The sequence below is a fragment of the Papio anubis genome, chromosome X (genome assembly GCF_008728515.1).
Source record: "Papio anubis isolate 15944 chromosome X, Panubis1.0, whole genome shotgun sequence".
Lineage (NCBI taxonomy): Eukaryota > Metazoa > Chordata > Mammalia > Primates > Cercopithecidae > Papio > Papio anubis.
Genome location: NC_044996.1, coordinates 123587043 through 123598798, shown reverse-complemented (window position 1 = coordinate 123598798; position 11756 = coordinate 123587043). Strand labels below are relative to the sequence as shown.

The 11756-nt window shown below is 39.7% G+C and overlaps 1 protein-coding gene across 5 annotated transcripts in view; it reads left to right on the top strand.

The window, feature by feature from the left end:
- MBTPS2 (membrane bound transcription factor peptidase, site 2) overlaps positions 1-11756 on the top strand; it is a 58998-nt gene that overhangs the window by 21151 nt on the left and 26091 nt on the right. For all 5 annotated transcript variants that reach the window (XR_641847.3, XR_002519634.2, XM_009197329.4 and 2 more), the window contains exons 6-7: positions 9414-9532; positions 10442-10622. Coding sequence is in view for 3 of the 5 variants with exons in the window: in XM_009197329.4 (XP_009195593.1) it covers positions 9414-9532; positions 10442-10622 (300 nt within the window). In the remaining 2 variants the exon portion in view is untranslated. The remainder of the gene's footprint in view (positions 1-9413; positions 9533-10441; positions 10623-11756) is intronic.

Sequence of the window (11756 nt, the reverse complement as noted above, 5' to 3'; positions counted from 1 at the left end):
AGAAGGAAGAAAGTAGTTTGCTTGTATCAATATAGAAGCTAGAACTAAAGGAAAGGGGGAGGGTGCTACTGGCATCTGGTGGGTGGAGGGAGATCAGGAATGCCACTAAACATCCTACAATGCACAGACAGCCCCACAAAACAAATAATTATTTGGCCAAAATGCCAATAGTGCTGGGTACCAAGGGCTTACACCTATAATCTCAACACTTTGGGAGGCCGAGGTGGGTGGATCGCTTGAGCTCAGGAGTTGAACATCAGCCTGGGCAACATGGCAAAATCCGGTCCCTACCAAAAATACAAAAATTAGCTGAGTGTGGGGTGCACACCTGTGGTCCTAGCTACTCAGGAGGCTGAGATGGTAGGATCACTGGAGCTGGGGAAGTTGAGGCTGTGGTGAGCTGTGATTGGGCCACTGCACTCCAGCCTGGGTGACAGAGTAAGACCTTGTCTCAAAAAAAAAAGGGGGTGGCGGGGGGGCGGGCATGGGGCTCCTGCCTGTAATCCCAGCACTTTGTGAGGCTGAGGCGGGTGGATCACTTAAGGTCAGGAGTTCAAGACCAGCCTGTCCAACATGGTGAAACCACTCCCCAGCTACTAAAAATACAAAAATTAGCCAGAGGTGCTGGCATTACCCCTGTAATTCCAGCTACTTGGGAGGCTGAGGCAGGAAAATCGCTTGAACCCAGGAGGCGGAGGTTACAGTGAGTTGAGAGAATGCCACTGCACTCCAGCCTGGGTGACAGAGTGAGACTCTGCCTCAAAAAAAATAAAATAAATGCCAATAGTGTCCCTGTTAAGAAATCCTGCTGTAGAAAAAGTAAGAGTTTATAACAAAGATTCCAGAGTTTTGCAGTACTTATAAACAAATCATTAATGGACAAGAGGTTGTTTAGATGAAGGAAATGTGTATGCTCCACCACCCTCATTGCCATTTAACCAGCATGGGTAAATCCAGAATCAGAGGGGTGATATGGTACTAGCTGACGAGATAAGAGACTAGGCAGATAGTCAAGGAATCAGTGCTGCTGAGTGTCCCGGCTTTTATTCATTTGTTCATGTCTGGTTTCTGTGACTAGCAACTGGGCTGGGGTTGGGGAATTCATAGTGGTATCCTGAATTAGTTTCCCCAGAGTAAATTCCTGCGCATCAAAGGATTAGGTTTTTTTGTTTTGTTTCATTTTAATTTTGTTAAGGAAGCTATGAAAGCAGTACAAGAAAACACATGTGAATATCTTTTATAATCTTGAAGTGGAAAAGCCTTAGTACAAGAAACTATTTGATCACACAAAAATTTAAAGTATCTCTACAGGCAAAATGACAAACCACACCAAACAACAAACTGGGAGGATAAAATTATAATACCTGTTACAAAGGACCAAATTCCTCAATGTATAGATTATAAATAATAGCATATATGAATCAGTAAATTAATAAGACAACTCAGTCAAAAAATGGCAATGAATAGAAATAAGTAGCTGTCAAGAAAATGGGCTTTAATTTTTCACCCAGAAGACTGGCAAAGAGTAAAATTATGATAGCATCCAGTCTCATTCAGAGAGTGGAAAAATGTCAATTATGAGAGTATAAATTAATGCAATAATGGAAACTCATTGGAGGTCAACTTTACTGTTCATATTTTTTGACCCAACATTTCCATTTCTAGGTAATTTTTCATACCCTTGTAGATGCATACTTAACTGGACGCCTAACATTATAAACAAAGCTGTATATTTCAGTATTATATGAAAAGGTTAAAACACCCTAAGTGATTAATAGTAGGAAACCTTATAAATAAATTGATATGTTCATAAAATGGATTACTCTGTAGCAGATATAATGGGATTGATATGTATAAACAGATATGGGAAAATGTCAAAAATATATAAATTAAAAAGCAAATAGGTTGTGATGGCTCACACCTGTAATCCCAAATTTTAGGAGGCTGAGGTGGAAGGATCGCTTCAGGAGTTCAAGGCTGCCATGAGCTGTGATCATAGCACTGCACTCCAACTGGGGCAATAGAGCGAGACTGTCTTTTTTTTGTTTTTTTTTAAAGACACACGAAAAAGCAAAATATAGTATAATAATTTGATACCATTGGTGTTTTAAATGATATGTCTGTATATAATAGAAAAGATTATTTACCCAATAAGTCCTAGACCATACTTTGTCTGGCTATTTCTGGAATTTAACAATTTATAACACTTTAAAAATTTAAAAAGGAGCATTTTACAATGTGAATACATGACTTGGAACATGTGTTAGCTAGGTATTTCTCTGCTCTAATAACTAAAAATAAATGGCATAAACTCTCAAAACATTCCAAATATAAGTAGTTCAGTGTAGATCGGGTAACTCTGTGATTTGGGGACACAGGTTCTGTCTTGTTAGCTCTGCTATTCCCAGCAGGCAGCTTGTGTCGTGGACCTAAATCCAGCTCCATCATAGCTACATTACAGCCCACAGGCCAGGGTTGTCTCCATCACATCCTGGTGCTAGTAGTGCCCATACCCCGCCCCATAAGAAAAACTGCAATAGGAAAAGGGAAGACTAGGTATGGGGTAAGGGATTATCTAGTGGCGTGTTAAGTGAATGTTTAACATCTGGCTCTGCAGGGCTGAGGTAGGGAGCTCTGATGGTAGCATTTGCTGGTTTCTGTGGTGTAAATACTCGCACCATGGTCAGTTTCAAGCTGCAAACCTACACTTCCTGAAGGAGGAATTAGGGAGAAGTGCACAGTTAGCTCCGGCAAGCTTGTAGGAACAGGCTTCAGGGAACCACTGGGTTCATATAACCATATCTGCCATAGGATGGGATATAAGATGCTAAGGGGAAAAAGAGTTTAAAAAATATAGGCCTGGTGCGGTGGCTCACGTAAGCCTGTAATCCCAGCACTTTGGGAGGCCGAGGCGGGCAGATCACGAGGTCAGGAGATGGAGACCATCCTGGCTAACACGGCGAAACCCCCCGTCTCTACTAAAAATACAAAAAAATTAGCCGGGCGTGGTGGCGGGCACCTGCAGTCCCAGCTACTCGGGAGGCTGAGGCAGGAGAATGGCATGAACCCGGGAGGCGGAGCTTGCAGTGAGCAGAGATTGCGCCACTGCGCTCCAGCCTGGGCGACAGAGCGAGACTCTGTCTCAAAAACAAAAAACGTATATATAAAACCCGCTGGGCGCGGTGGCTCACGCCTGTAATCCCAGCACTTTGGGAGGTGGAGGCGGGAGGATGACTTGAGCTCAGGAGTTCAAGACCAGCCTAAGCAAAATGGTGAAACCCCTGTCTCTAGGGGGAAAAAAAACAAAAAAACCCATATTAAAAAGCTAGCCGAGCATGGTGGCACGCGCCTGTAGTCCCAGTTACTTAGGACACTGAGGCAGGAGTGTTGCTTGAGCCCAGGAGGTGGAGGTTTCAGTGAGCCGAGATCTCGCCGTTGCACTGCAGCCTGGGCGACAGTGAGACTGTCTCAAAAAAAAAAAAAAATTAATTAATAAATTAAAAAAATTTTAAAAAACTATAAAACTGTCTTGAAAAAGTTATTAGAAAACTTGCTGCTTTGTACTCTTAAATAAATTATTAAAATTATTACACATGTATACTCATATACATGCTGATGTGGGCAGAGAAAATCTGGAGTAATGGAAAATGATAACAGTATGTTTACTCTGAGTCATGGGGCTGGTGGTTGAGAAATGGTATTTGGGAAAGATGACTATTACTTCTCTATTGTTTGGAATTTTTATAATCAGCATGTATTTTTTAGTAATTTTTTAAAAGCCAATTGAACATTTTTAAATTAATTTCATATTAGGGTTAAAATGTACTGAGACTTGTTTTTCCTTAAAATTGGCACTTAATGTCCAAAACTAAGACTAAAGAAGGTTATATATCCCCACCAATAATTGGATCCACACACCTCTTTCAGAGCTTATTAAATGGTATAGAACTAACTAGTCCTCCTATCCCAAACATCACCTAGCCCAGTAACTTCTCATTCTCAGTTGTGAGTTGTCAGCCTAGTAGATAACAGAACAGCTTTGTCCTGCCATCTTTCCCAGGCAAGGGGGCAAGGTTAGGGGTGGGGAGGAGATGCTTATCTTGCCCTGAATTCAAGACAGGACAAATTCAAAGATCTGGAATTGTCTGTAAGAAGAAGAGTTTAGTATCTTATTCCCTGCTAAATGTTTGCTGAGCTGTGAGCTCACCTTGGTGCAGCCATCAAAGTGGAAGACAACATGGGAAACCTGTGTGTTCCCCAAAGTTTAGGGATGTACAGAAATTATGTATTTAGAGTGAGAGAGAAATACATGTATACCCTCTGCCTACTTTATTAGTTTTAAACTTAGGAATATAGCTTCATTGCTTCTAAAATGACTTCCCACTTCCATGTAAAAAGTCCAGAGTGTCATTTAAATCTAGTTTTTTGTTTTGTTTTATTTTTTGTTTTTATTTGTTTGTTTGTTTGAGATGGAGTTTTGCTCTTGATGCCCAGGCTGGAGTACAATGGCACGATCTTGGCTCACTGCAACCTCCGCCTCCCGGGTTCAAGCGATTCTCCTGCCTCAGCCTCCAAAGTAGCTGGGATTACAGGCGCCCTGCCACCACGCCCAGCTGATTTTTTATATTTTAGTAGAGATGGGGTTTCATCACATTGGCCAGGCTGGTCTCGAACTCCTGACCTCAGGTGATCCACCCACCTCAGCCTCCCAATAAATCTAATTTTATAATGCTACTTTTTTAGCATAGGTAGGCCAGGTGCAGTGACTCATGCCTGTAATCCCAACACTTTGGGAGGCTGACGTGGGCAGGTCACTTGAGCTCAGAAGTTTCAGACCAGCCTGGGCAACATGGCAAGATTCCATCTCTACTAAAAATACAAAAAATTAGCCAAGCATGGTGGTGCACGCCTGTGGTCCCAGCTATTCAGGAGGCTGAGGTGGGAGGACAGCTTGAGCCTGGGGAACAGAGGTTGCAGTGAGCCGAGATTGCACCACTGCACTCCAGCTGGATGACAGAGTGAGAACCCTGTCTCAAAAATAAAATAAGTTGCATATGTAATAGGTTTTTTTTCTTTCTTTCTTTTTCTTTTTTTTTCTGAGATATGATATCGCCCTGTCACCCAGGCTGGAGGGCAGTGGTATAATCACGGCTCACTACAGCCTCGACCTCCTGGTTTCAAGTGATCATCCCACTTCTCAGTCTCCCAAGTAGCTGACACCACAGGCGTACACCACCACACCCAGCTAATTTTTGTATTTTCTGTAGAGAGGCGAGTCTTGCCATGTTGCCCAGGCTGGTCTTGAACTCCTGGGTTCAAGAGATCCACCCACCTCGGTCTCCCAGAGTGCTGGGATTACAGGCATGAGCTAGAGCTACCACACTGGGCTATTTCTTTCTTTCTTTCTTTTTTAATAAAAAAATAACAATGAAATGCATACTGATTTTGAAAAGAAAAAGTCACTGAACATCTGTCTGAAATTTGGTGGGGAAAAAAGAGAGATGAGATGAGATATTTCCTGAGCACCTGTCTGAAATTTGGTGGGGAAAAAAGAGAGATGAGATGAGATACTTCCTGAGCACATTGTAAATGAAGGTGTTTTAATTTTGAATTATGGTATAAAGAATTTTTAGAAGAGGGATTAAACAATACCTGCTATCTGGTCCCAAGTGAAGAGTAGATTGCTTAAAAAAAAAAAAAAATTATCTATGCTTTGTTGCTATAAGTTCCTTTAAATAGTGGAAGTAAAATTTGACCATTCTGGTTCCATACTTAAATGTTTTAAAATCCTTCTTAAATATTGAAAACCCTGTTCTTATTTGTATAAACCAGTCGTAAGTTTATTTGAGGGCAAAGTAAAAAACACTGGTGACTATAAAAATGATGCTGTGATTAGAGTAAGCTGGAATTTAAACTTAGAACACAGTGTAAGCCTTGCCAAATTGATAGTTTACATTCTTTCAGCTATAACTATTGTGGATTATTCAAGGAATAATAAGTTGTTATTTTACCTATTCAGTCATCTGGTGACCTGTAAATCATTTCTGTGTGTTTAGAGAATTAAGGTAGTTGGTTTTTTTATTGTTATTATTATTTGCAAACCACACTAAGTATAAGTAGGGCTTGATTGGGGTAATCCTTAGCCCCTGCTTAGTAATAATCACCAGCTTCAAGTCTATGTGTACCTTGCTGCCTTGATCACAACTATAGATTTTCTTCTCCTTTGAACCATGAATTTTTTTTTTTTTTTTTTTTTGAGACAGAGTATCTCTGTGTCACCCAGGCTGGTCTCAAACTCTTGGTCTCAAGTGATCTGCCCACCTCGGCTTCCCAAAATGCTGGGATTATAGGCAGGAGCCATGCCCAGCCCCATGATATTTTTAAACCCTGAGTCACCCATATTCTGATTTTTCTACTGTTGCCCCAGTCTCACTGCTTAGTATATAAACCAGAATAAAATTTGTCCTCAATTCCATCTAAGCCCTACTGTTGCTTGGCTATTCTTTTATTAAAATGATGAAGAAAGCAAAAGAAGGCATTCCATCACAACTATTCAGAAGTGTTCTAGAAGTTATAGTCATTGCTCTAAGATCAAACAGGAGGGAAAAGATGAGGTATGAATGTTGGAGGAGATAAATGATTATTATTAGCAAATAATGGAAAATCCAAGAGAATAAAGACTAAGACATCCTAAATGGAAAGTTCAGTTTGCTGGTTGATTAGAAAGTAAATATACAAAAATAAATGTAGTGTTCCTGTATATCTGAAAGAAATAGATCATGTAATAGGAAGAAAAGATCTCATTCAGAAAGTAATGTGACATATAAAAAAATTAAAAACTAACATTTTTAAAGAAGTATGCAGTGCCTATATAGAGAAACTACAAATCTGTACTGAGAGATGTAGAAGATTTCAGTAAACAGAGATGTCATGTTCCTATGTCAGAAATGTAAAAGTGTGGATTTACCCCTAGTTATTGCAGTCATTGTAGTGACATTATAAATCCTAATGTGGGCCAGGTATAGTGGCTCATACCTGTAATCCTAGAGCTTTGGGAGGCCGAGGTGGGCGGATCACTTGAGGTCAGGAGTTCAAAACCAGCCTAGCCAACATAGTGAAACCCTGTCTCTACTAAAAATACAAAAAAATTAGCCGGGTGTGGTGGTGGGCGCCTGTAATCCCAGCTACTTGGGAGGCTGAGGCAGGCGAATCGCTTGAACCCAGGAGGCTGAGGTTGCAGTGAGCTGAGATCTCGCCACTAGGCAACAGAGTGAGACTCTGTCTCAAAAAAAAAAAAAAAAGAAAAGAAAGAAAGAAAGAAAAAAATCCTAATTTGAATAATATTTGGTGGTTGTCAAAATGATTCTCAAACTTGTTGGAAAGGATAAAGGGAGAATAACCAAAATAAACAAATTGAAAGTATTTATTTACTAAATACCGAAATATTACTACCAGCAACAGCTTTATTGTCGCTGGAATAGTGGAAAAGAATGGAAAATCCAGAAGCAAGCCAAAGAATAGATGAAAATGTAGTGTAAATTAAAAGTTGCATTTAATTTAGTAGGGAAAGGATGCACTGCTCAGTAATTATTAGCTAAACATTTGAATAAAATTAGTTATATGTATCAGTCACACCATACACAAAAATAAATTACAAATGGTAAAAGATTTAAATATAAAAATCACACACATACACAAAAATGAATTCCAAATGGTAAGAGATTTAAATGTAAAAATAAAACTGTTTAAACCATCCTTCCCCACAAAAGGAGTGATTACTTACATAATGTTAGGAGTGAGAAAGTCTTCCTTTGCACAGCTGCAAAGGTTGAATATACAATGGAAAAGATTCGTGAATTTGACTACCTAAATTTTAGGGGGTTTTATTTATTTATGTATTTATTTATTTACTTATTTATTTATTTATTTATTTATTTATTTATTTTTGAGATAGAGTCTCGCTCTGTCGCCCAGGCTGGAGTGCAGTGGCCCGATCTCGGCTCACTGCAAGCTCTGCCTCCAGGGTTCACGCCGTTCTCCTGCCTCAGCCTCCCGAGTAACTGGAACTACAGGCCCCCGCCAACACGCCCGGCTAATTTTTTTGTACTTTTTTAGTAGAGACGGGGTTTCGCCGTGTTAGCCAGGATGGTCCTGATCTCCTGATCTCGTGATCCACCCGCCTCGGCCTCCCAAAGTGTTGGGATTACAGGCGTGAGCCACCGCGCCCGGCCAATTTTAGGGTTTACAAAAAAAAAATAAATAAAGACAGTTTTCTTTTTTTTTTTTTTTTGAGACGGAATCCCGCTCTGTCACCCAGGCTGGAGCGCAGTGGCATGATCTCAGCTCACTGTAGCCTCCGCTTCCCGGGTTCAAGCAATTATGCGACCTCAGCCTCCCGAGTAACTGGGAATACAGACGCACGCCACCACGCCTGGCTAATTTTTTTGTATTTTTAGTAGACACGGGGTTTCGCCATGTTGGCCAAGCTGGTCTTGATCTGACCTCGTGATCCGCCCGCCTGGGCCTCCCAAAGTGCTGGGATTACAGGCGTGAACCACCGCGTCTGGCCGACAGTTTTCTTACGGTTTGTTGCTTTATAGTCTGTGACGTGATGTAAAACACATGCTCAGTTTGTTCCACCAATATTATTCTGCATAATAGTTTAATTCTTAACCTCCTTTTTCCAAGTACCATTTGAGTTTCTGTACCCCTGTTAGCAAGAATTTTTTTTATTTGAATGTATTTGAGGTTTCTTTCAAAGATCACAAATATGTTTAAATTAGTGATATATACATTTTCTGAAAAGAGGGTATAGTTAGTGGAAGATATTAGTTCTATCAGTATCAAATCATGTTAGCATGTGGTCTTCCTAGTGTGGTATTAACATGCCCATTGGCCGGGCGTGGTGGCTCAAGCCTGTAATCCCAGCACTTTGGGAGGCCGAGACGGGTGGATCACGAGGTCAGGAGATCGAGACCATCCTGGCTAACACGGTGAAACCCCGTCTCTACTAAAAAATACAAAGAACTAGCCGGGCGAGGTGGCGGGCGCCTGTAGTCCCAGCTACTCTGTAGTCCCAGCTACTCGGGAGGCTGAGGCAGGAGAATGGCGTGAACCGAGGAGGCGGAGCTTGCAGTGAGCTGAGATCCGGCCACTGCACTCCAGCCTGGGCGACAGAGCGAGACTCCGTCTCAAAAAAAAAAAAAAATGCCCGTTTTAGATTTCAGTATCCGAAATGAAAGTAACTAATAATTGACATCTGTCTGCTCTACTAATAAGTAGATATTTTTGCCTCATTGCTTCTTCTGATCACTTTATTAATTTATCAGAATGCCCAAGTGTTGTGAGGTCCAGCTACTTACATCATTCCTGCCCCTGGTTGAGCTTATTGCTTTTTTTTCCTCTCTTTCCAGGTATCTGGCATAATTTTGTCCTTGCACTCTTGGGTATTTTAGCTCTCGTTCTCCTCCCAGTAATTCTCTTGCCATTTTACTACACTGGAGTTGGGGTGCTCATCACTGAAGTTGCTGAGGTAAATAATGGATTACTCAGGGCATTCTTTCATCAGAGGTTGTGATGTAATACCTAGCATCTAATCAGAAACTTTTATTCAAGATCTCATATACAAAATGCTCGGTTTCTTCTGAAGAAATTACTGTAATCCTTTCAAATCTAGCAAATAATGTTGGGAAACACATTGGTTTTTTTAAAGTTTCGTGAAAATTGTTTTTGTCCTGATGCTGTACTTAGGAAGATAGTATCAAGATTCTCTACCTGTAGTTTATTGGTAAAATACATCATTTACCTTTACTGTTTATTTTTATATCTGCTTTTGAGTCAAATGTCTTTACGCCTCCTAAGTAGTAAGAAAGATGAAACCTAGGCTGTCCAGCTGCAACATTTCATAGGAGTTTAAGTTAACGTCTTCAACTCTGTATTTCACTCCCTTAGACAATAACTGCTATGATGGCATCAAACCTTCTATTCAGACATTAGAAAGAGGAAAATTACGTTTATGAGCAGTTGGCTTACATATACATTGTACTGATGGTATTGTCTGTATATTTGGGATATGTAAGGACGTGTCTTATTGTTTTACGTGTTAAGGATATAGGAAAGGCAAGACAGTCTGATGATACGTTCACCAAAAAAAATTTTAATTGGCAGTTTGGGGAAAAAATTTATCATTTTAGTCTTAATAGTCAGCAAGTCGGCTTTTTTTCAGTTGTGAAAAATTCAAAATCTTGGAGAATTTGGGAAAAGTAACTATAATTGTTGGATTTTATTTTAATTTTCTAGGACTATGTCTTGAATTCAAAGCTGGATTATTTTCTGCATTCAAAATATTCTACTTAATTAACTCAGTGTCTTTATTATTTGCTCAGATTAATTATAGCTTGTCTTCATGCATTATCTGATTTGGTTTTACCCTCTTCCCAAGGACTCTCCTGCCATTGGACCCAGAGGCCTTTTTGTGGGAGACCTTGTCACCCATCTACAGGATTGTCCTGTTACTAATGTGCAAGATTGGAATGAATGTTTAGATACCATCGCCTATGAGCCCCAAATTGGTTACTGTATAAGTGCATCAACTTTACAGCAGTTAAGTTTCCCAGTTAGAGGTGTGTATTTTCCTTAATATAATATAATGCTTCAAGCACCAGTACCTGCCATTCACTAATCCTTAGACCATGTCTATAGATTTATTCTATTGTAATCTGTTTAAAGCAAATCAGTAAAGTAAATAGGTTCAAACTAATAGACATTTTTCTTGGTAAGTTGGATGCTAATATGTATGTTTCCTTTATTATATATTGTTGAACTTTTAATTATTTTCATAATGTCATATTTGACTTTTAGGACTCTAATATTTTCTGCTTTCAAAACACTTGTATTAAATCATAGCCAGACACAGTGGCTCAAGCCTGCAATCTCAGCACTTTGGGAGGCTGAGGCAGGCGGATCACCTGAGGTCAGGAGTTCACGACCAGCCTGGCCAACATGGTGAAACCCCATCTCTATTAAAAATACAAAAATTAGCAGGGCATGGTGACAGGCTCCTGTAATTTCAGCTGCTCGGGAGTCTGAGGCAGGAGAATTGCTTGAACCCAGGAGATGGAGGTTGCAGTGAGCCAAGATCAGGACATGGAAACAGACTCTGTCTCAAAAAAAAAAAAAAAAAATCAGCATTCAAGGTCCATCATAACCAATTAACTAATTCTAATAATTAAATACCCCCAATATAATATTATCTTTATAGTGTGTAGATATATTATAGTACTTTAAACTTTTATAACTGAAAAAGGGAATATAAATAATAAGAACCAGTTCTACTTTGCATAAGCTTATGTCAGAACAGATAAACAATGATAGTTAACTAAATATATAAAAATCAAAGCATAAACATTCTGTATTAATATATTGTTAGCCCAACACAGACATGCAATAAGGAAAGATTAAAAGAAATAAAAAGGAACTTGGCAAACAAAAAACCCCATCTGGGATTTAGAAAAAATTCCCTTACTTCTTAAAAATTCCCTTAATACTTAAACAGTTCTAGTGGTAGCTGTGTGGATGTTGGCATGTCTGAATCTATCTGGGATAGAGTTATGTTATGTATTTTATGTGGCAGGCATCCTAAGGAAGTTATCTTGGCTTCCAAAAATACCCTGTGAAGTCAGATATGTTGCTCTGTGCAGCAGATGACAGAGCTGAAGCAAGTTTCTTCTTGGATCCTGCCAAACTTATTTTGAGTT